Below are 27,615 nucleotides of genomic sequence, written 5' to 3'. Positions count from 1 at the left end.
TTATCCTCTCAACAATCCTGTGGAAAAGATTAAGCCAAAAAGCAACAACAATAACAGTGGCAAGCCCAACCTTTCTGAATAAGGATATAAGATTTGGGGTTTGATCCCAACCCAACCAACACTTTAACCATTGCATTTAATGAGCAAGTCTTGCTCAGATGTAAATAATTAATGGCAGTCAAACCCTATGCCTCTGCTATCCATTTTGATTTATTTCAGAGAACCAGGCCTTTGACTCAAGCCGGAGAAAGGTGTTTTGCTTTCTTTAAAGAACATTAAAAATGTGGTGCTAAATCAATGTGATCTGCTATCTCACACACCTGCACAAACTTGATGGGCCTCAGGTGTAAACAAGCCAAGCCTAAAGTAGCTTTAATTGGAGAACCAATGTTGGTTGATACTAACTTAAACCGAGCTTCAGCATCACCACAGCTGAAGGGAAAAACACATTAAACTTCTTTTCTGAGATCCCAGCAAGAAAGCATGCAACTGCTTAGCCATTTTAAGAAGAAGGTTGTTGCTACAGTGCCATCTTCAGAGCATTACACAAAGTAGATTTTTCATACCCTCTTTCCCTGTTTTTACCTCCCATGGAATGTGTTGTTATTTGATCGGAGTTTAAAGGAATCCCAGTTAAACTATCAGCTGCAAATGCTTGTCTACTTGATTTAAGAAAGGGAAGGAGAATTTCTCCCATGGAGAGAAATTAATCAGATGTTTGTCAGATGGTTTTGGAAACCCAGGATATAAAATGATAATAGCAATAGCAGCAACAACAACAGAGGTAGCCTCTCCAAATTGGGAGATTTCATGAAAGTTGCAATGGTAAATTGCAAATGCAAATTGCAACTCATCCAGGGTGCAAAAGGACAGTTAAAGGTGTGTGTACAGGAGGAATAAATGCATTTGTCATTTGGGCTAAAAATGTTAGTATAAAAGTTGAGGACTATTTTCTGTTTTGTGTGCTGAGCATTATCAATATATTAGCATGCCTGGGAGGAAAAGGGCAGTAGGAACACTTGTCATGTTTATTACTAGACAGATTGAGAACTAATATTATGGAAAACATTTGGGGAACTTATGTTTTTAGTTTCCTGTGAGCAGGAGGAGGTCTCTTATTTTGAACATGGCTCTGTGATAGCAATAGACAAAGAAATTCTCCTGTGTTTTTTTCCTCCCCAACAATTCTCACTCAGTTTGATGAAAGAGTATTTGCTTTAGAACGCTTTACAAAAGAGAAGAGAAATTCACTGAAAATCTCCTGGAAGGACTGTCATGTTCTTGCATTTAATTAGGGATGAGGTGGCCGAGGATTTGTGTGCATGTGTGTGTGTGTGTACGTGCATTTGTGTGTCTTGTCTTTCATTATACAATTATTTCTCCAATGGTCTATAGTCTCCTGGACTTTCCACACTTCTAATGAATCTCAAACTAAGACCCCAGGTTGGAACTTTTCCATGTGTGTGTGTGTGTGCGCGCGCAAGCTAAGAGAAAGTTTATTCCTTGAGAAATAATTGAAGAATTTGTCCTCCTTCGGAAGAAATTCAGAGACGTTCCACCCAATTTCTTAATGGATAGAGAATTTTGGAATATCATACGGGTCCTCATCAAACTCATGCATGTCATACAACATTCCTCCCCAGATCTACGCTTAAGTACAGTTCCTATCGTTGACATGCTTCTGCTGGCTGAGGGTTGGAATGGAGTTCAACACAACTGGAAGTCGCAGTGTCTTGTGTGAATATAGAGGGCTGTCCTGCACAAAGGGTGGCACATGGACACCCTGGGGAATGTGAGAAAGCCTAGGTGGGCTATTTGATATGAAGGTACCATCATTCTATTGACTAGCTCTCGTGGGGAGATATTAAGTGACCACTGTAGGTTACAACAAGCAATTACATTGTGTGGTGTGTATGACAGGGTTTGTGAATCATATTAAGCTATGAGACACTGAACAAATATTTAACTGGGTTTATACAACACACAAAGTCCCAATGTTTATGATGCTTTACTACCATCTTTTGCAATGGCTAGGATCACATCAAATGTTAAGTCAATCCCCCCTCCAAACACACATACTTGCACACACAAACACACACAGAATGCTTGGAATGGTGCAAGAGCATGCATGAATGTGCCCTGTATTTTTCATGGAGAATGGATTCCTTGTTCCACTCAAAGTTACACAGTTTCTCTTCCCCACCTTCCTTTACCCCCTGTCTGGGTGGAATATTGCTCATTGTAATAAAGTGTACTAAGGGCATAAAGGAGTAAGAAAATTCACAGAGCAAGAATGGGCAGAAGAAATCCTTTCATCTCTGCTTTGCCTTTTTACGAACAAGCAAATACCCCTTTTCAAGTTGGTGGCACCCCTACTGTGAAATTGACTGGGTGCCAACAATATTCATTATTTGCATAGCACTTTTATCTAAAAAAATATATTACAGATATAAATGAAGCCTTACGACTCCCTTTCAAACAATTGACCATTATTATCCTTTGTTTTATGTGTTTGCTAAAGAGGGAAACGATCGTCAGTCCTGTCCTCCCCTCGTCCCCTCACCCCAGCTTCCTCAAAGCTGTGAAGAAGAATATACAGACCAGAGAAGATCAGAAGACAGCAGAGATAGGGATTTACCTCCAAGTTCACAAGCATTACTTGTTGGATAGCAGTCCTAGGCTGGCCTTGTCTAGGCTCAAAAGTTAAGCAGGGTCAGGCCCGGTTAGTGCTTGGATGGGAGAACAGCACCAAACACGAGGGCTGAAACTTGCCTGGGAAGTTATACAAACCTAATAGAAGAAAGCAATGGCAAATGTCCCCTGCACTGTTGCCAAGAAAACTGCAGGAACCCCTCCACGAAATCACCAGGTCTTAGTTTAGCTTGAGCAAAACTTCACCAGAGAGTGATTAAATTGAAGGAGCTTCAAAGGGCAAATTTCCATATATACAGTCCTGATTGATTTTCTGAATCTGGAAAGTGATGCTGAGCATGGGCTTCTGAAACATCGGAGCCAAAGAAACAATCGATCCTATGGCAGAGGGATACATCTTTTTTCGTAGCTGGGTTGCACTTGGCCTTTGGATAGCGAGCGTGGATTATGCTATGGCCATTTGCAATGGCTTAAGGCAGTGTTGTCCAAACTTGGCCACTTTAAGATGAGTGGACTTCAACTCCCAGAATTCCCCAGCCAGCATGGCTGGCTGGGGAATTCTGGGAGTTAAAGTCCACTCATCTTAAAGTGGCCAAGTTTGGACAACACTGCCTTAAGGGATCCACCCCATGTCTTAAAATTCCAGAACCCCCTCCCCAAAGGGGCTTGCTCTCTACCCATTTTGGCTTGCAGTGCTCGACCCGATACAAAATAGGGGTTGCGGCTCCTCACCCAACATACATGGTGCACCCCTGGTCTAGAATGAAAGTAAGTTTATTTCATTAACAACTTCACTAATCTTTTCAAGGTTACGGTCCAGGGTGTCCTATATTTAAAGTTAAAAGTTCTCCCATTGTTCCTAAAGATAGACCTAAAAGGTGGGGGAATTTATGTTTTATCATCTCATAGCTACTGATGTGATTTCCAATCATCATAGGGCAATTTTTACATCATTATTTTATCCAAAGAAGCTCTGTCATTGGCTTCACCCAAGAAAACAATAACAGAGTGACCCGCTTGCCATCCAAAGAAGAGATGTGAGTTCTCTTCAATTATTATCAATATTAGTATTATTATCAATAATTGCCCAATTATTGTTGGACTTCAACTCTGAAATATCTATCGGTCCCTTGAAATCTTTGTTTAGGGACAAAAAACAGTAGGGCTAGCAGAATCCATGCAATGCTGCTAAGGAGCAAAGGTATCTGATAAAAATAGCTCAATAACTATACTGAGTTATCTGTAAAAGTTGTCCGGAAGTCTTGAGTTTTGCACATCTCCACGCTGTAGTTAATATGCATGCCTCTAATTCTCCTAAATACAGATCTGAAGGCACAAGACACCTGAGAAACATGACCGAGATGAAGGACATGCCAACATTGTTTTCAGCTGCATTCTAAATCTCTTTATATCAAAGAGCATATTTAGGATCATACTAAATAATTGGTCAATAGCTTTTTTTTTTAGTGCTTTGAGTCAGTGTTGACTCCTGGTGACTGACTGGATGAATTTCTGCAGTTTTCTTGGCAAGATTTCAGAAGTGGTTTGCCATTGTCTCCTTCCTGGGGCCGAGAGAGAGGGACCGGCCCAAGGTCACCCAGCTGGCTTCATCCCTAAGGCAAGATTAGAACTCTTGGTCTCCCAGTTTCTAGCCTGGTGCCTTCACCACTGCACCAAACTGGCTCTCTAAATAGTTTTTTTTAAGCTAGAATGCAATTAAAACTACATGGGCCTAAATACATAACAGGAAGGATATATAACTAAAGCCCCTGATTGCCCCCCGATTGAGAAAACTCTTATCACATTCCATCACAAATGCTTCATAGTGCTACTGTGTTTGGTGCACAACGCCTTCTCAGTTTGGTGCATTTCTGAATGTCCCAGATCGTTGCATGGTTGGATAAATAAAAAATTGTGGGCTAATTGTGGAACTCAGGAAAACAATAATAATCTGCAGCGGTGAAGGGCTTTCTCCAATGTTAGCAGGAAATGAGAAGCCTTCATACGTACATAGCCATGTGCTCCATTGAAGTTCTAAATAACTCTGTTGAGGATTCAGCTGTTAAGGTTGAGCAAGCCAATATCACTCGGTACTGAATACAGACATGCAAAACAAAACTAAACCAATTCCTCAATGAAGGATTACTAATGCAAAATAAATAAATAAAAAACCACAGGACCAGGGTTGTGGTGGGGGATGGGGGGGGAGTGGAAACCCAGTCTTTCAGCAGCTTCTTTAACAAAGGAAATTGGACAGCATTCTTTGTTTCTTTTAGCATTATCCACAAGCAGACTAGAATCACCAGGAGACCTCAACAGGCTAAAACCTTAATAGAGAATCATTCCAGATACTGTCTCTCTAATGTATTTGGACATCCATATTATTACTAGGTTTGTAGGCCAATAAATACTAGAATATTTGCAGGGCTTTCATTCTTCTTTGCAGTATTTTATTATCCAGCTGAAGGCACCTGAAAGAAGCTCGAGTGACACCGAGATCATGCAAAGCATACATCTCATAAACACAGAGGTCCTTTTTCTGCAGCACTGAACTGGGAGTGCTCTTTAACAGTGATAATTTTGCTACTTGCTTTGTCTGGGCCAAGAACTATCATCCATCCATCCATCCATCCATCCATCCATCCATCCATCCATCCATCATCTATCTATCTATCTATCTATCTATCTATCTATCTATCTATCTATCTATCTATCTATCTATCTATCTAATCTCAGCATTCTGGGGACTGTTATCAGTGAAATGAAAGAGGACATGAAGGACATGGATGAGAAGATTGCGACTGAAGGAAAGACAGGGCAAATTCAGGTGGGTGCAAGGAAGACAAGGAAGGAAGAAAATAAGCTGGGGTTACAACAGAAATGGACCAAAGAACATGAACCAAGTGGTTTTGGGAAGGTATTTGGTGTTTCATTATTTCTAATGAGCCATCTATGCTGTCTGAGGTGGAGATCAAGATTAGCAAACATAGAGATCAACATGTGCAAAGCCAACATCTCAAACTAGAACCTCTCTGGGTCATTGTATCCTTCTCAAATGCTTATTTCCTGTTCTAAGTAGCCCTGCCTGAAGTCTACCTCCCAAATCATCTACTTGTTATGCAGTGATATTTTAAAATGTTTTTGCTTTTTGCTTGCTGTCCAAGACCTAGACAGCACATCTTAAAGATTAGAACAGAGTTGCTGACTCTAGATGCGTTAGCTGGAGCTCCAGATGTGCTGGCTAAGTTATAACCCGCATCGTTCCCTTCCCGAAAGGTGATGGACTTTATCATCTAGCCTACACTCAGAGAAGTAACATCTCGAGTTCTACACCATCGCTATTGTGTATATATGAGATTGTGCATATTTTTTTCTCACAGTTAGTAATGACACAGGCCTGGACATCCACACTTAGAACCCACAGTTGCCAAATATCATTTGCAAGGAGGAAATGGTCACCACCTTTCCCCTGCCTTCCGTGTTTAGCATTTAAATTGCAGAGAAAAATTAAAAGGAATACAACCCATTGGGAGGATTGGCCTTCCTTCCACCCAATTCAGTGGCTCTGGGATATTACTTCTTTATCCCAGCTGTTGTAGGGACAATCTTAAACTTCCAAAGCCATGCATCTAGCAGAACGTAAGCTAATTAACTCTGCTATCTTTTCTGACGTGCCATTTTGAGGCTTTGGCTAAACAGAGACATTGTGTTTTCAAAACCAGACAGGTTTGCTCTCTCTTCTCTTACCCAGCCCCATGATTTGCTTATATTCAACCTGATGCTGCCCATCAATGAGTTTTTGAAGCATTTCACATAGCTTCATCACAACTTCATCACTGACTTCATCACTGACAGCCATAGCTCATGTAGGGTCATTGCTGAAGGTAGATCTAGATTTATAGGCAATAATACCTTTACTTCTAAATGGAAATTGCCTTCTGTTGCCCTGGCTGCTTCCCACTTTTCACCAGCCGCCTCTCTTTACCCTTCATTTTCATCTTTCTTTCCACCATTTTCTACCAGTCTCTAGACCACACCACGGAATTGTACCCAGTGGTCGATGAAAGGGAACTACAGACAGATCTCTGGATTTCTTCAATGAATTTGTATTTGGTAGAGTCATTAAACCATGAACTCCAAGCTTCTTCTCAAGGCAGGAATCCATCCAGCAAAGGGAAGACCACCACTATCCCCAATTATGCTATTGCTGTTAAAGAAACAAACACACCCCCTAATATTCATACAGAATTTGAATGTAATTTAGGAATATTATTTTGTGTCGCATGCCTTGGGCTGAGAGCGAAGAGGTCTTGGCCTTCTCTGTGACACTCCTATTTGAGGCTCTTGAAAACTGAAATCATCTCTCTTTTCCTCATTTCATCCCAGCACTAAACATATCTGATTCTTTCACCCTCTCCTCACAAGACTTAGTTTTCAGTTCTCTGACTATTTTCATTGCCCTTGTTTGCGTCCGTTCTAGCTGGAATCTTAAACAATGATGCACAGAAGTAGACATGCTTCTTGAGTGGCATTTGTCCAATGCAGAATAGATTGAAACTGTTACTACCCATATTGAGAACCTATACTCCACCAATGCAGCCCAAAACCTCATTTGCTTCTTGGGCAGCCACATGACACAGATGACTCATATTCCACTTGTTATCACCTACAATTCCAGGATCATTTTCCTACACACTATAACAAGACCAGATGCATCCATCTTCTCCCTAGGCACTTGACCTCTTCTAAGAGAAGCATTTTTCTATTAAATTTAATTCCCATATTGTTCAGCCCACTTTTGTAACCTGCCAAGATCCTTTGGCAACAGATCTCATGGGATGCCCAGCTCAACAGAAGCCATAAAAGGGCTCTTCTATCCAAAATGAAAGAAACATGGACAAGGGGATTCTGGAATAATTTTTATGTATGAAAGGCCCATCAGTTCACTTCTGATATTGTAAAACCAAGTTTGGGTCTGAACCGTGTGCTCAAGACCTTTCTCTAGTTCTATAAAGAGCCGTTCTTTTACCCCTCATGCTGGTTGGTGCCCCCCAAGAGTCTAACAACAACACATCAACAGTAGATGCTTAACAAGTCTGGCAACTCCTGTTGCAGTGATTGCCTTTGAAAAGATGAGTCAGGGGACAGATCTATCAATAACTGTTAGCTTTGTTTACAAACGAAATCTAAAACTGGGGCTCTACAAAAAAGCTAAGTAGCTACCTCCCCAAGCTATACATTCAATTATTTTTTTAAAGCTGGCTGGTTCTGACAGCAGGATGTTGGCTAAGATGGACCTTTGGATTGATTCAGCAAGACCCTTCTCACCATGGCCTTCTGCCCAGGATTGTCTGCAAAGCTCACATCTGAGCAAATATCTGAAAGCTCCGAAATTAGCAATTGATCGTGGAGAAACGCTGACTTAGCTTCCAAAAAGCTTCAGTGCTTTCAGCCTTTGCTGGCATATTTGCTGATGAAATTTGAGAAATTGGATTAAAGGTTTATTTTCCACCATGACCCAATTGATTATTTTGATACCCCCAAGGTTCAAAGAAGACAAGAAGTTATGTAAGTTGGCTGTTTCCAATGCTTGGATCTAAATACATTGAAATCAATAGAGAAAAACAGCTGATGGCAATTGGTTGGTCTCAAATCGAGCATGATAGATGTTCTGTTGCAATCATTTTCCCTATTAAGAACTAATAATTAGAGATATGCAGATCTAATAATTACAGATATGCAAATCTAATAATTACAGATATGCAGATCAAAGAAGGCTTCCTTTCCCCCCCATTGTGATAGAACATATATTATGCTAATAATCACATTCTACTATTTACATTTATGACCTGACATAGCATATTACAACATCAGACTGCAGAACAGATGGCTTACAATGTCCGTACAACTACTACTAACAACAACAATTATTTCAAGCAGGAAGTCAAAACAGAAGCAACATAGACATTCTTTCCAAAATCAAATTGGAAAAGGAGGGGGGAGGCAGAGCAACAACAGACCTTGCTCCACATCTTGTTCTAAATCCAAGCAATACAATCTCTTGCTGATAACCCACGGGAACGTGTACATTTCACACATGCACACTTTTCCATTAATGGCTGGAAGCCCATGCATTGTGTTCCTATTATTGAGCTGTCAGAGTTCAGCAACCTCTGACAGATTCCTGGTGTTACCTCATAGGCTTTTCAAAACAACACAACACAAAAACAAGGCAATTCAGACCAAACAGCTACACAAGTCAACTGCTCTATGACTGATATAGTCCTAAGTAATATATGCAAGTATGAATCAGCCCTTCAACAGGGGAACAATATTGTTCTTTAAAATCTTTCATGTAGAACCTGCTGCCAGCTCCAAGTTCTGGGACAGCAGGTTAGCTCCTGGGAGAACATCCCCAAGAGAACCACTTCCTCTTCTCATCTCTGTCATCTGGGCCAACTGCACCAAGCCATTCAGAAAAGGATACGGCATGTTTCTGCATCCAGAGATGAGCACAAATGGACTTTGAAGTTACTCCACCAAAGTTGTGGATCGATAAAATGGGTAGAAGCTTTTTACAGATTTCTCCAGGGAAGGAAGAAAAGAGCACTGAAAAAAGGAGACATTTTCCTCAGGAGTTTCCAAAAGGATTGAATGGAAATGTAGGAAGCTAAGGGGGTTATAGACCACAAAAGAGACTGAGAATTCTGCCATTAAAAACAGAATATTCCATGGACACATCCATGGGCCATCTAGTCACTAATAAAGGCAAGGAACCATTATTTATAAGGCCTTCACCACAACTCCCTTCTCTTCTGAAAGTAATTTAAATTGAAGGAGAACTGGAATTATCAAATTGAAGGAGAACTTGGGATGGAGGAGGCAAGAAAATTGATTTGTTCAGCATTTGACCCCATCTTTGTCAGATGAGTAACAAGGGCTAAAACGTCCTGGAGGGTGGGGATGACAGGGTTCTCCATCAAAGGCTGTAAGCCTCAGGAGATACATGATGACATCCGACAGCTTATATGAATCCAGTGGCATATAGTCTCATGGTGAATATAATGTACAAGGAATGCACCTTGATATCTGGCATTTCTTGAGAGCAAAGGATAAAAATACCACCAAGCTCCCCCCAAATTGCAGTTGGGTAAGAATTTATTCCCACCAACATTGCACTAGACCTTTTGCTGTTCCTTCAATGCAGGCTTCTCTCCTTGTAAGCAAACATAAAGACTATAGAGGGTATGTAACACCATTCTTGTCCATATACTGTCTGACATACACTTTGGCTGAATTCGTACCTGATACTAAACTTAGTACCCTGTTAATGCTAAACCACAATGCCTGAATACACACTTCAATTCATATTAAGCCCTTATTCTTTTAACCCAATTGTTGAATAAGCCATAGTAGCCTGATTCGCTTACAATGCTAAACCAAAATGCCTCAGTTAATGCATTGTATCAAGTTAAAACAAAGTGTATCATGTGTGAATCAGGCCAATGGGTAACCAGACTTCTCTCAATGTTCAACTGTAGGTATTTGTCTTTTGCAGCATTCAAGGCACTGAACAAAACAATCAGCACTGTTTCTTTATAACATAGAGGGGAGGGAATTCAAGAGCTCCTCAAACCAATATTCATGATGAAAATGTCTTCCTCTTTCACGTATTTTCAATTTTCCTTCAATTATTTAAACATAGTTCTCACAAGCACCAGATGGTGAAGTTACCTCTGATTCATATCACTTCAGACCACAGATGGAAGCTCTACTTATTGAAAGCATTCTTCCCACCAAAAACAAGTAATTTCAAAACTCCCTGAATATACAAAGGCAATTTCCATATTCTAATTTTCAGTGGTTAAGACAATTTGTGGCTTATCTCTTTATTTCACAAGGGAGCAAAAAACCTAGACACAGATACATCATTTCAATTCCCATTTGTGACATTTTGATCCCTGAAGAACCACCTGGTCCAAGCTTTTGTCAAAGAGAAGAGCTTCCATTCATTAATGCTCAACTAATTATCTTGCATCCCTGAGATTATTATAACTTTCTTCAGATGATGATGGATTTCAGAATGAATTTAACTGAGCAATTATTCCAGCTAATATGTGCTGCACTGCAAGAACCACCTTTTGCCCAGTATTCCAAGAACTTCATTTTGCTTGACCACAAGAATCTATAAATAAATAAATAAATGCCACAGTTCTCTGCTCAGTCCAAGGAAATCAGTTCAGCCTTCCATAACCTGATGTCTTCCATGAATGGGAATCCTGGGAACTGCAGTCTGAAAATTTTTGGAGGATAATAGTTTAAGGAAGGTAGATCTATCTGTATGAGAAGGTTTATACTCATCTTTTCTTCCCATCTTTGAATTTTGATGGAAACCATCTATTTTCAGCATAGCCACCACCAAATTTCAGAACCACATAGTCAGGCTTCTGCAGAGCTGAGATTTTTGCAGTGGCCAATGAGATTGCCTATGGAATAACCACCCTGATGTTGCTGGTCTACCCAGGTGGAAAGGTGCTCTCATTTTCCAGATAATTAGATACTCATTAACTGATTGTTCTCTTCCTGTACTACACACCATGGCAAGGACATTTAAATGGTCTCACTGTCCTATCATCATGGAAATCACCTGAGTCAGCAACCATTCCACGAAAAGGCCATCTGAGTTTTACCCACAGTGTAACCAAAAAAATAAAATAAAATAAAAATAAGATGATAATAATACAGTTTCTGGACTCAACATTGCAGGTAGCAGCTGGCTGGCTGGCTGGCTGGAGCAAGAAGAAAAATCTAGAATGCAAGGTCAGAGAGTAGGGGCTTCTCACTGACATTTTACATTCCATGTACATGAAATCTGTGCTAGAAACTTCTCACAATGTCATCTCCTCTGCAGCCTATACTCCTGAAACAGCTTTACCATCTATTCACTCTTTGGGTGAACTAGACCTGAGACTAGATCTTCACAGGTACTGAACTATCCACAAAGATTGAGAAAGAGATCTATCCAACCAACAGCAATAACAAAAGCCTCAATGTTCTTCAGGGCTTGGTGCTTCAAAAGTGTAAGCACTGCATTTTTTATAATGAATTGTTCTTGCTTTCAGCTATAGCAATCAAACTATATCCATGATTGCAGTGGGAGGGATGAAATCTGCATCTAGGCATATTCAGGTATCTGAACATTACAAAATATCATTAAGGACCACTGCATACCACCAAGTCAATCAGGACATCAGGGAACCAGGCTAACACAAGTTGTGACCCACCAAACTGAAAGCCACCTGCAGACATATCGAGCAGCTTCCAACATAGGAACCGTGGTTGATCACAAGCTGAACCTCAGTAAAAATCACAGCCCTAAATCTCTCTTTCTCCAGGGGGGGCCAAACCCTGAAAAATCTAGGAACTAACTGCCACGTTTGAAAACCACATCTTCAAAGGACACAAATGTAGGGAAGAATGAGGATTTACTAGGATCGGAAAGTAGAGAGAACCTATGAATAGGGTCTCCTTAGCCCGTCTAGTTTGCTCACTCTCTGGGTCTGAAAAAGATGGGCTAGTCGGTGAACAGCTTTCAGGCCACAAAACATGATGGGAAAACTGCCCCTTATCTGGTTATCAGTCCACCCATCTTAAAGTTGCCAAGGTTGAGAAACACTGCCATTGTGACTCCATCAGCTTGAACCACAACCACGCTAACCCCCCAAAACTGGAAACCATTAAGAACCCTGAACGTCCAACATTTTTTTTTAACAAAATTGACCTATATGACACAGAAATCGGGTGGCACAAATCTAAAATAAGACCCTCTGCTGTTTTCACAAGAGTAGTACAGAACATAATTTTATTATCGTCATCATCATCATGATTATTCTTAGACCTGATCACATGGACTCTCGAATAAATCTATACATTTCATCAACAGTTTCTGTTTGGTATATTTGTTCTCTTTTTAAATTATATTGAATGATTAATGCACCTTTGTGACCAGAAAAACAAATCAGGCATATTTAAATACATATGAGGAGTACATAATTTTTCCCCTATTTAGTATACAAAGTACTTCATAAATATGAATTATATTACAAAAATAATTTCTGAGACGCTCACACAGCAAGCAAATTTTTGAAAATTTTGGACAACCTTTGGGGGTTGAAAGGAGTTTCACGTGGGTGGAGTCGGTTTGTCTTAACATCAAGTATTTTCTTCCAATCCTTGTTGCCACTTCTGTTTCGTTTGAATCAATTTTATGCAGATTTCTGGTATGGATCAGACGGTCAAATTGATTTGTATGGATGCAATGAACGGTAATTAAAAAAAAAAAAAGATTTCTGCACAATTTTAACATTATAAATCCAGCGTTTTCAAGATGCAGGCCGTAAAGGTAACCAATTTTACACATAACTATCGAATGTTCTTTCATTTGCATGCTTTTGCGGTTTGTAAAAACTTTTCAGGTAATCACTAAAACAGTGCCGCTTAACCACCACATATTAAAGGGTTTAACTGATTTCAGTTCCTTTAGCAATTTTAATCCACGTGGAAATGAATGATTCACCACCACACGGACCAATTTCTTCTGCTTCTTCTTTTCTCTCTCATTAGTTTTTCTTCTTGTGCATTTGCTTTAACAAATCACAAGGAGATGAAAGTTTTGCAATTAGGGTAGAAAATATATATGCCTCTTGAGGTTAAATTCAGTGTAATATGTGTATAAAGCAACACGTTGGCAATAGAGTTTTGCAGTTTTCCCTACCGTTTCCCCACAGGGCAGAGTTTCAAGAAATAAAATCTATTTGGAGCTATAGTTTTATCACACACCCATGGATCACCTGCCTCTATCCCTAACAGGAGGGTCTCATATTTGGAAATGAAAAGTCAACAAAGGCACTTGCATTGTTAAATAAATGTCCTCTGTAGGAAATCAGATTGCATGGCCTAGAATTTATTCAAAGCCGTTTGCTCTTCCAGGACTTGCAAATAATCTGGCGAGCCCTGAAGTTTAGCTTTCAGTTCAAAATATTCACTTTTTCTTTGCTCAACCACTATCTTACTGTGATTACCCCCTATTAAAGATTTGTTTTTCCGGTCTGGCTGTTTCTCCGGATACCGTATTTCAAAGCCACTGACCCCTATACTGTTGTACTCCTTTTTATTTTCCAGAAAATTCTGAATAAATACGTTCGAATCCCGCCCTGGCAATAACTCATCCAATTCATCAATGGTGCTAAGTCTTTTTCGTGTATCCGTGTGCAATAAATCTTTATCTTTGTCACTGTTGTTTCTCAAGATGATTTTCTGGCCTGCCGGCTCAGCAAACATGAAACCAGTTTCTGCCTCTTTCAGGCCACACGAATGTCTTTTGCTCATGTGCTCAATTGTTTGAGGGATGAACGCCTCGGCCCCCAGGGTGTCCTTTTTGCTGGAAATGTGGTCGTGCTTCCGTAACTGCAGCTGCATCGAACTGCATTCAGGGTTGCCCAGCCCTTCGTGCCTCGTGGAGGGTTTCTTGTTGCGGCGGAGCACGAAGACGAGAAGGCAGAAAGCGACGAAGACGGTCAGAATCAGGACCACCAAGATGCTTAAGATGAGGATGGAGAGGGGCACTGGACCACCAGGAGGACTGCGGACAGGACCCAAAGGGGTGGTGAATGTGAGTACAGGTGCTGGGCTGGTGAAAAAAGCAGATTTGAGGAGCTTGGGACACAGGATCTCGTTTTTGAGAGCCTTCAGCTCAATGTTAGCAAACTGCACGGGGGTCTCACACTTTAATTCCTTCACCACGATGCCTTCGTTGAGTTTTTCCAGCCACAGTTTCAGAGCCACCAAGTCGCAGGTGCAGTCCCACGGGTTCCCTTCCAGATCGATTTGGGTCAGAGATTTCAGGTGGTCCAGCACGCCACTTACAGGCAGGTACATGAAATGATTGTTGCGCAGGTTCAGCCGAGCGAGGGGAGCCCGGGCAAAGATATAGGCCGGCAGACTTCGCAGCAAGTTGTTGTTCAAGTACAGGAGCTGCAGGTTAGGCATCAGATCAAAAGTGCCTGCTAAAATCTCTTTAATGACATTGTATTCCAAGTACAGGTACTGAAGGTTGTGCAGTCCGGCAAACATTTCAGGGCTGAGACGCTCAATCTGATTGCCGTTGAGATACAATCTCCGTAAATTGGTCAGGTTGTGGAAAACCTCCCCTTGGATGGCTACGATCTGATTGCTGCCCAGATGGAGCAAATCCAGCCCTTCAAGCTCCGCAAAGTCAGATCTCTCCACATTCTTGATATAATTGCCATTAACGTGCAACTTCTTGGCATTCAAGGGCTTAGGGACCAGTTCAGCTAGGGACTGGATGTTCTTCTCTTGGCAGTTGATGCTTAATCCCAAGTCTGAAGGGTGGGTTTTGCAAACACAGGGGTGCGGGCAAGGGGTCAGAGGGGGCACCCTGGTCTGAAAAGACACAATTTGACTAAGGTTGCCCCTTGGGAAGGGCTTTCCAGCTACAATGCCTGAGATTTTAGAAGGGTTGGTCGTTTTGGGAGGCTTGGTAACCAATCGGTGCATCGAGGTTTGCGTCGTGTGTCCGTTGGGTGTGCTGAAACCAGGCTCCAGCTGGGAAGGGGGCAGGATCCGGACGTCAAAATCGCTCCCTGTTCCCATGGCGCAAAGTTCTTGCTTGTTGGTTTCTTTCAAAAGCCTCCCATACAGATCGCTGGGGGTCTCACAAATGGCTTCTCCAATGTAGATGCTATAGGGCATGTTCTCCAGCCATGCCTTCAAAGGCAGAAGGTCACAGGTACAATTCCATGGGTTGTCCTCCAGTTGCAATTCCACAATGCGTCCAATGTGCTCCAGAACGCCAATGTAGGGCAGTTTCTGTATGCGATTCCCACGGATATCCAAGTGGGTGAGAGAAGCAAAACGGAAAATATTATCAGGTAGGAGAGAAATCAGGTTGTCATTAAGAATGAGGACTTTTAGCTTGTGCAACTTATTGAAGGCTCCCCGCTCGATATATTTGATTAAATTGTAGTCAGCTTGGAGATACTCCAAGTTCTCAATGCCAAGGAAAGTGTCAGCTCGGAGAACCTTTAATTCATTGTTGTTCAAGTGCAACTGTTTTAATGCACTGAGACCCAGAAATGCTCCTCCCTCAATGTTCTGTAGTTTATTATTTCCCAGCTGAAGGGACACTGCATGGCTAAAATTAAGGAACGTGTTTGGATACAGGATAATCAGGAGGTTATTCTGAAAATTGAGGTGATAGAAATGAGACCAAGGTGGTTTCAGCTGGTTCGGTCTGTAGACTGCCACCTTTTCACAGTTGACATAAAGTACATTCTCCACCGAGACACAGGAGCAAACATTGCAAATTTCCACCGATGACGAGTCAGTTTCTGGATCCGTGGAGGAAGCTGGGCTGGACAATACCAGAAAAAGCCACAGAAGCATCTTTCTCAGGTCAGCAATCAAACCTACTGTTCCTGAACAAAGATGGATAGTCTAGAAAAGACACAAAGAACATAGGTTTTAGGAACCAAAGTTCTGGAACTAAAAGAATAACCGGTAAAACAATTAAGACAACAATAACATTATTATTTTATGATGATGATGGTTACGGTTGGTCGCACAGCCAGCCAGATGTTTAGACTGATTGGGCATTTTTGTCCACCTATCGAGTCCTTCCCAAGGACCTGGGATAGGCAGATGTTGTTGTTTGATGGGGTTACAAGTATTGTTGCAGGATGTCAGTCATGGTTATGACGGTGACAATGATGCACACATGCACACTCTCTGCCAAGTAACAAGAAGGTGGTCAAATGCGTTAGAGGAATTCAAATAGGGAATAGACTCTGCACTTGAAACTAGAACTCTCAGTTTTTGCTTCTTTTTTTTGGCTTGCTTTGCTCTGCTTTGGGGTTCTCCGTCTCTCCATCTGTGGCACATTCCCCCTTCATCTCTCTCTCTCTCCCTCTCTCTCTCTCTCTCTCTCTGACATATATGCATAATGCACAACTCCAATGCATTTCTCTGCTTTGGGTAGGGCACGCATAACAGAATAAAATTACAACCGCCTCCCTGGCATTTTCCTTTCCCTGTTTTCCTTTTAAAGGTATGCTTAGCATTCCAAAGGGGCAATCGTTCTGCATGGACCCTGAAAGATTTTGATCACGTCCTTGGAAACAACACACAATCCATTCCAAAGTCAAGAGAAAGGGAGGGAAGAGAGAATCCAGAGCAAAATGCAAAGATGCAAGAAAGATACGGATTGAGGCTGAAGACGCAGGCACCCACTCTTAGACATGATTAGTTACAAATACATGATCAAGTCGATTGATTTGGAGTTATCTGCCAGCCATTGATGCATGCCTGTTATTTCTTAATATTAAGGGGGAGGGTAAAAATGGTGCAGTGTGGGAAGATAATAGAACTGTATTTAAATTGCAGCATTCATAATTTTATATGAATCAAACAATCACAATTTCAAACCAATCTATTATCTGAAAAGGACACCCACATGGGTAGGGAGAGCATAAAGTCATAATTCACTAGAGTGATGTCATTGATACTGCCCTGCAACTTTTTCCATGCACATCTTACATAATTTGCCCCAACCAGAGAAGGCTTTTCTAAGGTCTCACCCACATTCCCATCAAAGAAATAGTCTGTCCTTGAGCTCCATCTCTTTGCCTGACCCAGTAGCCTTTCCAGCCACTTGGGGCAAAAAGTCAAATTAGAATATTTCGGATCCTGCTCATTAAAATAGAGAGAGAGAGAGAGACATGCATTATGTGCATGTGTAAGAGAGAATGTATGAATAAGAACAATAGGAATTTTGAAGAAAAATAATCTTGTTGGAGAGTTAAAACAAAATAAAAATAAGGGGAGGGGTAGAGAAAGATACAAAGAGGAAAGAGGTATAAAATTAAAAGAGGAAAAAAAGGGAATTAAAGGGAAGGCCAAGGAGAGTTTGAAGGAGGTTTGGAGGAGGCTTCAGGAGACCTTTGAAGTGTCCATGTGGCATGGAAGAAAGACTAATGGGAAGGAAGGGATAAAGTGGACCAGGGACAGAAAGAAGAAACCACGAGTTTGTAGCTTGGTGGACTCCAGGGAACAAACCAGCTGAGGAGGAGCGGGGAGAATCAGAGGTAGGAGTAGAGGTCAAAATGGTGTACGTGTGGGGAGAGACAGAAGATGGGATGGAAAGTGGGGCAGAAGAAGGATTTGGGATTAGCATGGAGACCACAGGGAGATGAAGAATAGTCAACACTGGCCAATATGAGGATGATGCGTGGACATCATCAGGAGAAGAAGAGAACCAAGGATGCTTCGGGGAGACAACTGCTTTGCAACTGGGGAGCAAGAGAATCTGGGACAGGGCAGTCCGGGTGGGGAGGAGGGGGAGCTCCGGGCAGCTAGCCCCACAGCCTCCTCCCCCACCCCCACCCCCACCCCCACCCCCAAAGGCCCCTGGGCGGGCTTCTCCCTACCTCCATCCCGGGGAGATGCGGGCGGGGGGGCCGCGGGTGGCCTCCACCGCAGTGCTTCACCGCCGATGCCGCAGCCTCGCTGTTCCCGGATCGCCAGCTCCAGCGGCGGCGGGCAGTTCCCGGGGCGGGGGGAGCGCCAGAAACGGAGAGCGCGGGCGGGTGGGGGCTTCGCTCGTCTTCCCTTGTCCCCCGCTTCCTTCCCGAGGGAGCCGGGCCGCCCGGGAAGGAGCCGGAGCGTCGGCCGGCGCCTTTTGTGGAGCGGCAGCGGGAGGGGGAGGACGAGGCATCCGAGGCGCCCCCTCCCCAAAAGCCAGCGTCTCCTTTTCACGTGGATCTCCAGAGGAAAAAGGAGGGGGGATCCATTGGCAAGGGGGAGATTCACCCCCGCACCCTCCCTCCCCCCCCCCAAAGCATGCAGCTCTCCCCGCAGGAGCGCAACGCAGCCCCCCGTCCCCCCGCCCACCTCGGCGCCTTACCTCTTGCAGTTGGCCGGACCTCTGCAACTCGCCGCTTCCCCGGCCCCTGCGCCTGCCCGCCGCCTGCCTGCCTCCCCCCCTCCCGGCCCGAGGTTTCTGGGTCGCCCCCTCGCCGCGCAGGGAACTCGGGCCGCCTTCGCCCGCCCCGGCACCCCCGCGCCCCCTCGGGCACACGTGTCCCTCGCCGGACGCCGCAGCGGAGGGCAGGAGGCGCCGCGCAACCCACCGGAGCTGCGGTCGGCTCCCCCAAGCCGGGGCAGCGCACCCTCGCCCGCCCGGGAGCCCTGCGGAAAGCCGCCGGCGGGACGCGACTTACGCCTTCTAGGCGCGCATCCCGACGAGCGGAATTACCCGCCGGCCGTCCCCCGCCCTCTTGCTTCGCGCACGGCCGGGGGGGAGGGGAAAGCAGGGGGAGGCGGTTGCAGCGCTAGCTAAGACACTTACCAGTTCCCCGGCCCGCGCAGGCAGGGAAGACCGCGCGTTCACACGACCCGCGCAGTGGCCCCGGGCGACACGCATGCGCCCCTCCTCCTCCTCCTCGTCCTCCTCCTCCTCCTCCTCCCGCGCTCTGCCACGCGCGCGCCGGCCGGCAGCGCGTCCGCGCGAGTGACGATCCGCGGCTGGCTCCTTGTTCACACGGCCAGGGCAGGCGGAGGCGCTCCGGCTCGGGCGCCCGGTCTGTGCCCCCCTTTGGCCCCAGGGGAGAAGCCTTCCTCCGCCCAAACTTGCAGCCTTTCTTCCCAGGGTCATCCTGGGTCTCCCCAGCCCGGAGCGCAGCTCTGATCCCTCCGGGCGCGCACGACAGAGCCAGCGGGGCGAGCGGGCGCGGGGGGCTGGAAGCAGCAGACACGCGTCCCCGCGACCCTCGGCCGCCGCTCCTCTTCGGCACGTCCCAGCTCAGATACGGCAGTCCTTGGGAGTCACTGGCGAAATAGCATGTTAAGGGGGGGGGGGGGGGAGCAAGCAGAAGCGGGAGGGGGCACCGTCAAAAGCCCCCAGCAGCTGGTTTAAGCCTTGGCGAGTCACTGGGAAGCCCGACCTGTCATTTTGGAGATGGGTAGGTGGCAGGAGGAGAGGCGTAGCTGTTCCCCAGCAGGAAAGGAAAGGAAAGGAAAGGAAAGGAAAGGAAAGGAAAGGAAAGGAAAGGAAAGGCTCAAATGACCAGGTATTGGGGGTGGGGGCAGGGGGACTGACCTAGGTGACTAATCCGGATCTTTCCTGAGGGAGCATGTTTTCGGAGTGTGGGTCTTCTGAGTTCTTGCATGATGGCATCTCCCTGCCAGGGGAAGAAGGGGGTGGGGGGAAAGTGGAGTTAAGGGGAGAGTGAGAGGCGGGGAAGGGAAATGGGAACCTCCCTCTTCCCTCCTCCCCCCATCATCCTCAAAAAATTAACCCCCTTTTCAGCAGCCCCCAAGCATGAAGATCAATGCCTGGTCAACTTACTAGCCTTTTATTTTATTTTATTTTATTTTATTTTATTTTATTTTATTATGTTTCTTTTCTTTTCTCAAGGCTCCATGTGTCAAAAGCTTCTCTCCCTTCCCTTTAAAAAAGAAAATATTTCTCCATTCAAGGTAGTCTTTCCCTCTGCTCCTTATACCCAGTTGACAGCTGCCCTGTGGTTGCAAAAGTGTGTTATATGAGCAACCACAGAACTTCTCTCTCTCTAATGGTGTTTGCTTTTTTTTTTTTTTAATGCAAGCTGAAGTCAGCTCATTAAGAAGCTCTTTTATTCTCATTTCCCCATTTGCTTTCCATGGCATAATAGGATTTAAAGAGGCAAGGGATATCTTTCCGTAAGCAATGGGCAGAATTTTCCCTGAGGAAGAAGAATGAACAAGTGCAGGGAATGGAGGAACCAAATCTGTAAATATACATTTAATCCAAGCAAGGGAGAAATTGAGAATATATATTTTCCAAAGAGCGAAGCCATGTTTCTTTAAGACTCAGTGTTCCAAGAAACCCCTTATTCTGGCAACCAAGTACATATAACTGATAAAATTGCTAACCTGTTAATTTCTGCGCCTATTGCTCTGAGCCATAAATCATTTGCACTTTAGTGCAAATCTGCAAGTGCTCTTTGGTTAAAATAACAACAGCAGCAACATACCAGGAGCCATCCAAAGTCTGCCTAACTCAGCTAGTTTTGCTTCTGTAGGAAAGTTTACGAACTCTGAAGTATGAAGGAAACGATACTAGTGTTGCTGGTCTCCAGCATTCAGGAGAAGGTGAAGTCTTCTTCCAACTGAATTTAGCTGTATCTTTTCCTGAACACTGGAGACCAGCAACACTAGTATTGTTTATTATCAAGACAAATCCATAAAGTCTTCTTTTTCTGAGATGTTTTCAACTTCACACTCTAATTATTATATTATATAATATATACCCCCATTATATTGACCCGTCCCACCCGGTCAAGCAGAGGGGTATGCTGCAGACCCCCTCAATGAAAGAACATCGACTGGTGGGGCCCAGAAAGAGAGTCTTCTCTGCCGTGGCCCCTGCCCTATGGAATACCCTCCTCCCAGAGGTGAGGCAGGCCCCAACTCTTTTGCCCTTCCGGAAAGCAGTCAAGACCTGGCTCTGCCAACTGGCATGGGGCAAAGAAAGGGGCAACTAACCCTGGGGGTGGCTGGCACCTTGAAGATGCTCCCATATGTTAACATCTTACTGATCCCCAGCATCTTGGAAGATATTATTATCTGTGCATGTGTTTGGTTTTATTGTATGTTTACTGTATTTGTACACTGTTTTTATTGTATTTTAATATTTATTGCTGTTTTATTGTGAACTGCCTAGAGTCACTTCTTCGTGAGAGGGGTGGTATCTAAATTTGAAAATAAATAAATAAATAATTTTCCAGTGCTAAGACTTCCTATCCCATCCAAATACTTGCCAAGCCCGGAGAAAAACAGCCAGGACTACCATCAAAGATATATATCACTTCTCGGAGTGGATGTTCTTTTCCATTTTCATGGCTAACAGATGCTGTCAGGCTGTCCTTCTGAATGTTCAGAGATTTAGTGGGGTTGATCTGCTGCAGCAGAAACCACAAAACCTGGCGACAGTGGAAAGACTGGAACATTCATTATGAGTTTTGAAAATTAGGGGCATACCATGATTAGTTTGTTAGTCTTTCTGGTTCCACATGCTTCTCCTCTAGAATCCTTTGAAGAAAGGATATATAAGGCTGTTAAATAGCTTGTAGAAATCGATTCCACAAGCTTGGAACATTGTGGCATTCTTTGGAGCCTACTTTGGTCTAGTCTACACCTCTTGCTAATCAATATCACTGGAAGCTTTCAAGATCTAGAGGAAACATAATCTGTACTTTGTATTACACCAGACATCACCTGTGTCTTAGGGTCTCCTATATTCCCAGGGAAAAGGGTAGAAAAATTATACTTCTGGTTATCATCGTCTTTCTAAACTAAATTGGTCCACAAATGCTTCAGCCTTCTCCAGCCAGGGTGCCTTCAAAAGTTTTCAGTGATAGTTCCATTAATCTCCACCAGCATAGGCAATGGCCATGGATGGTGGAAGCTCTAGTCAAACACTTTTGAAGGAATTTGGACAAGAGGAGAGCTGTTAGACTTCTGTTACGGGACAGCTCAGTGATCCCTTAATAACTTTGCTTGCCTTTTTCAATCACCTTTGTGCAAAAGCATACAAGGATGGACGCTATCAATACGTATGATCATCTTTTTAATGTGCAGTACAAATTATTTTGCACTTTGACACTTTGCAGTATTCACAGAATGACGTGCAGGAATGAAAGGGCTTGATTAATTAGACATTAACACTCTTGCATGTATTCCTGGATCTTAAAGTTATCTTTAAGAGACAGTTTGGGATAGTGGTTAAGGCACCAGACTAGAATCTGGGAGACCATGGGTTCTAGTCCCACCTGAGGCACGAAGCCAGCTGGGTGACCTTGGGCCAGTCCCTCTCTCTCAGCCCTAGGAAGGACGCAAGGGCAAACTACTTCCAAAATCTTGCCAAGAGACCTACTGGGACTTATCCAAGCAGTTGCAAGGAGTCAACACTGACTCAAAGGCACAAACAACAACAACCCCGCCCCCCCAAAAAAGAGGTTATCTTCAGAGACCATTCATGTTCCTCATCAAGTGAAATGAGACAGAGACATACCATATCAATCTGTCTAGGTCTGTGTTATGCTGCACTTATAATTTGAGATGGTGGGGAGGTGGCGGTTCTGTGCCTAGAAAAGAACATGTTTATAATATCATCAAATAATAACAGCAATAATGCATTTTGATTTAGGGTTTCCACTCTGCCCAACCTTTGATCTGGGGCCTGATTTGGCAATGAAGAAGGTGTTCAGTTTCAAGGCCAATGAATCAGAGTCCATGTTGGCATGAAATCTGAGATTTGGTCTAAATTGCCACATCCCTCTGGTGTTAACCAGTGAAAGAGCTTTGAACATTAAGCCCTCTTCCTCGCTGAGAAAGCTGTCTGGAGAACAAGCATAATTGGGTGGCTGTGCCAATATGGCAAATCAATCAATGAGCACATTGTTTCCAATGATAGGGTCCCTAAAGGCAAGAAAGGATATGGTACGGTCTTACAGCCTCCCTATTGTGGATAATCTACCCAACAATTTTTTTTCATGCCTTTGAGTTGGTTGGTTCACTCTGAACCAACTTCTAAGATGCAAAATGTCAGGAATCTACAGCCCCCTCCGACATCAACCATGTAATAGTTCCTACAGGTCAGAGTCAGTCACAGAGACAAGATAATTGGTCAACTGTGGGATGTTCAAAGAGGCTAATTTCAGGAGGAAGGCTTAACTACACCTATTAACTGAGATATAACAAAAGAAACTAAGTTAGTTGACTGAGCAGATTTGGGCTGCCCTGAAGTCTCTCCCTCTCTGGTTTGATTTAAGGCAATGGACCACACCATATCAGCGTCCTTTCAGATGGACCACCTCAAACCAATTCGAAAATTCTAGATACTTTACAGACTATGTTCACTTTGGACCTGACTGCACCTGTTTGTGGGAATGCAGCCTCCTATTAGGAGAAAGTGGATTTTGATGGGAACAAAATTGTCATCTTTTTCTTTTAAAAAAAGGATGTTGCATGTTCTTTTCTTTGGATTGCATATGATCTAAGTTCTCTAAGTGTTATCTATTAGACTGACTGTAATAAGAACTCTTACAAAGAATTTAAGATGATTTCACAGGAGGAATAGATGCTGATTACATCAGGGGGTTTTCAAGCAAATCCAACATTCCATTCGTGAATATTGACAAGGAAGAAAAATCATTTTCACATATGCGGCGTTCTTATTGGGAATTCTTTTAAAAAATATTCAGACCTGAGAACCATCTCTTCTAGAATACCGCAGGCATCATCTAATACAAACAAAAGATGCCACTAAGTCCCTTTTAAATGGAGAATGGTAGTTAGCAGAATCCTTGCTTGGTTTGAAGACAATGCCAGGCTGATCCCCGACATTTCTGAGAAGAGCTAGGAAACTCTTTTGCTTCTGTTTTTGGACTGTGGAACTAGCCAGTTAATCTAGACCAGTGTTCCTCAACCTCAGCAAGTTTAAGATGTGTGGACTTCAACTCCCAGAATTCTCCCAGCTAGCATGGGAGTTGAAGTCCACACATCTTAAACTTGCTGAGGTTGAGAAACACTGACCCAGACCATACTGAGCTAATGGTGACACATCTAACTTCTTAGATTAACAGCTACGAAACCTTCCCCCTTCCCAAGGCCAGGTCAACATTCTTTCACAAAGATCTGACCACCTCTCGCCACTTATCTTGTTGCATCTAATACCTGATGCAACATTAGTCTTCTGATCAGAATCGGAACACTCCCACATTCCATCCAAATCTACCGATGTGGGCGATTCTGCCATTCTGGACATAGCTAGCTAGCTAGCTAGCTAGCTAAATAAATAAATAAATGGCAATGAAAAGCAATGGAAACTAGATTCAGGAGGACTGCTGACGTGTCCATCTCACACGAACTGTCCCTTCATCCCCAACCACCAACCATACTGAGTTCACCTGAGTTACCAGATGATTTTTTTCTGGCCTCACATTTAGAAGAGACATCCAACTGATAGTGTAATTGGAATGACCAAACAGGAATTGGCCAGTTTTTAGACGAAATGCATAATCAACCTGATGAATCCTACAGCACAAAGTTCCAATTTCTGCCCGACAATAGGCATAATGGTTGTTCTCCGTAGTTCACGAAGACATCTGCAAGGAAGTCATGCAACCATTTGTTGGATGGCAGAACACGTTCCTTTTCCAGCTGTAAGGGAACTGTAAGCCTTTCCTATGGCTCAGCTGCCCAGTTAGAGCATGAATGGATGGGGGAAGCAAATCTCTTGCTCGGGAAAAAGGCTGCATCGAAGCTCTCTGCATGGGCAACCATTTAAAGGGCTGATGCGAGGAGAAGCAGCATGAGTCTGTAAATATTCTGCAGCCTGAGCCACAGCAACCGAGCACTGTGCTAAATAAAGCAGAAGAAATGTTGTCCAATATATGGTGCGCTGTGTGATTCTGATTATTTCCAGCCAGCTTCCTCCACTTTATCCAGGAGACTTCTGGAAGGGATAGCAAGTAGCCTATCAGAGGGCCGGAAAGGCGGGAAGCAGCTGAGAACACATTCCTCACTCCAGAAGTTAAATAGGTGCCTTCCGTGGCAGCCATTATTCACAGCAAATTGTTCCATGGCGGAGAGAGGTGACAATTCTCTTGCGTTCCCATCCAGGGCACTTCGCTGGCAGAAGCAAAAGGCAAGATGAGGCTCCTTCTGCATTTGGTGAATTGAGCAACTGTCGTGTGGTGGTTTAGGTATGGACTCGTATTGGGGCATTGGCATCTGTGGGGGAGCTGGCCAAGGTGGTGGAATTTTGTAAATGCCAACACATGTCCCAGAGGGATAGGGCTTGTAGAACAATATCAAGTCCACCCCCTTGCCCATTTTGACAATCCCCCACAGATACCAGTGGATTGGGAAGACCCAGATTAAGGTCCACTCTTGGCTATGGAAGTGCTTTCTCATGGAAAAAATTGGAGGTGGGAATGTTGTGTACACTTCCTTGAGATTCTGGAGGAAAGATCGGATATAGAATGGGATGAATGAATTTGATTTCTATACTAAAACAAAAAACAGACGCACCCCAGCACCCTCCCCCATATTTGAAGGCAGCAAAGCCAGTTTAGACTAGGTGGCAAATGGAGTTCAATTCTTTAACATAGGAAAACAGCCAGAAAAATCCTGGCAGAACCCCATCCATTGCCCACCGCTGCCCTCAGCATCAGTCACCTAAGGCTGTCATTTCATGCAGCTACCCTGCTCCCTCGCATCTCTGAAAAAACATAAGACTTCTTCTGATATTTTAACCCTTTTCATTTTCAGTCCCGCCCAAGGCACTCGAGAGCCAACGGTGGCATCTTTTAACCCAGCTATTGCGAAGGCCTTCCCAGCAAAAACGTCTTAAATTAAGTTCTTTGGGTTTTCCAGAAGAAGTGGGGAAACCTTGCAGAAATGCAGTGAAGACAGTGGAAGAGCTAGCTGGATCCTCGGTTTCTAATTGACATGAAACCGTGCGAGTCCATCTCCTTCTCTTCATTAATTCTGTCCGACTGATATGTTCCTCTGATAAATCTGCAGGCGAAAGATACCGCGAGCTCTGTATGTCTTGCTGCCTTTAATCAGAATTCATGTTACAGGGATAACGTTCACAGGAAAAAGACAATTAAGATAACTGCCAAGGCGGTTTGGTCATATTCTGCTTTAATAGTTTCTTCTCATGCTTTTGGTCGGGGTATTCTGTTTAATTTTGTCATATTCTCTATCAGTTACAATAGTGCTCTTTTGATCAAATACCTGCTTCCTTTTTCAGGTGATCTGTGCTAACGTATCTTTAGGGGTGGGGGGAATGGCCTGTCTTGAACATCTCCTGTAGTTCCATAAAGAGCTCTGACTACCTTTCAAATGGAATCACCAGAGTTTGCATATCACGGAAGAAAATCTGAACCATAGTAGATAACTAAATCTCCTAGGTATGTAGCATTGTGGGATGTTGCTTTTCACTTTCCGATTTAGACTCGGCTAGAAGCTCCAGTGTGACTGGTACAGGAAGAAGTATTGACCTTGCTTGCAATTGGCTTTGTTGGTCTTAGTGATAGCATCACAGGTCTCAATCCGATGGTTGGATTAATCAAGACTTCTGCCATGCATTCTCTTTGCTCTTCAGAAAACTCTGTTGGAAGTACAAGGAGAAATGTATTTGTACTATCGTTAGGCTGAGAGGAATCATAGAGTAAGTTAAAAAAAGAGAGAGAGAGTGTGTGTGTGTGCAAATATTTACCATATCTTCTGTTATTTTTTTTGGTGAGCCATCAAGATTCTGAATAGATAGGGCACCCAGTTGGGGTTCTCCAGCTCTATTCTTTCTATTCTTCTGGTTCAGGCAGAGATACTTAGATGGGCAGAAAAGACCTGTAAACTTCTAAATCAGCTTTTCGCCACAAGTGCTGTAGACCAACAATGTCTTGTGCAAACAAAAAAGTATGGCTAGTTCTTACATATACCATAATTTCCAACTTAAATGTTTGCACATGATGTGCTGTAATAATGACAACGGTTTTCTGCGCTCATATCAACATGATTCTATTGTCAGAGAAGAAAGAAAAAAGCCTTTGGATTTTGCTAAGAGAAAATGAGAGAACTGTATTTGATATTTTTGTTCTGCTTGGGTAGGTCAAAACAAGCAGACTTCCTGGTCTGCTTTACTTTGAAAATCTGTCCTCACTTGGCAGCGGGGCCTTCTAATTGAGCCTTATAGATGACACAAGGCTTCAGCTCCCATCTTTTTTTATTTGTTTTCCTAGATTTGTTCCAAAAAACTCAATTGGTGTTTTCTTTTCTTCCTCCCACTCCTCTGTATTGCAGACCAAAACTAAAGAAAATAACCTTTCAAAATCT

The 27,615-nt window shown here is 43.6% G+C and overlaps 1 protein-coding gene across 1 annotated transcript; it reads right to left on the bottom strand.

The window, feature by feature from the left end:
- Positions 1-13,608: 13,608 nt before the first annotated feature.
- On the bottom strand, positions 13,609-19,150 carry SLITRK4 (SLIT and NTRK like family member 4). Its single transcript, XM_088151509.1, has 2 exons — positions 19,076-19,150; positions 13,609-16,167 (listed from the first exon to the last, which is right to left on the bottom strand). Exons 1-2 carry the CDS (start codon positions 19,148-19,150, stop codon positions 13,609-13,611), a joined length of 2,634 nt encoding a protein of 877 aa, XP_088007635.1.
- Positions 19,151-27,615: the final 8,465 nt, after the last annotated feature.

The sequence above is a fragment of the Python bivittatus genome, unplaced genomic scaffold, assembly GCF_059951505.1.
Source record: "Python bivittatus isolate LINGU-HERP-01145 unplaced genomic scaffold, Pbiv_v1 ctg000670_np1212, whole genome shotgun sequence".
Lineage (NCBI taxonomy): Eukaryota > Metazoa > Chordata > Lepidosauria > Squamata > Pythonidae > Python > Python bivittatus.
The sequence above is the reverse complement of the archived record's forward strand: the minus strand, read 5'-3'. Positions and strand labels throughout refer to the sequence as shown.

Excerpts from the sequence above, each read along its gene's own strand:
- SLITRK4 (XM_088151509.1), bottom strand. The coding sequence starts at position 19,150 with ATGCGTGTCGCCCGGGGCCACTGCGCGGGTCGTGTGAACGCGCGGTCT. Across the intron at positions 16,168-19,075 it reads CTGCGCGGGCCGGGGAACTG|ACTATCCATCTTTGTTCAGG; the intron begins GTAAGTGTCTTA and ends TGTCTTTTCTAG.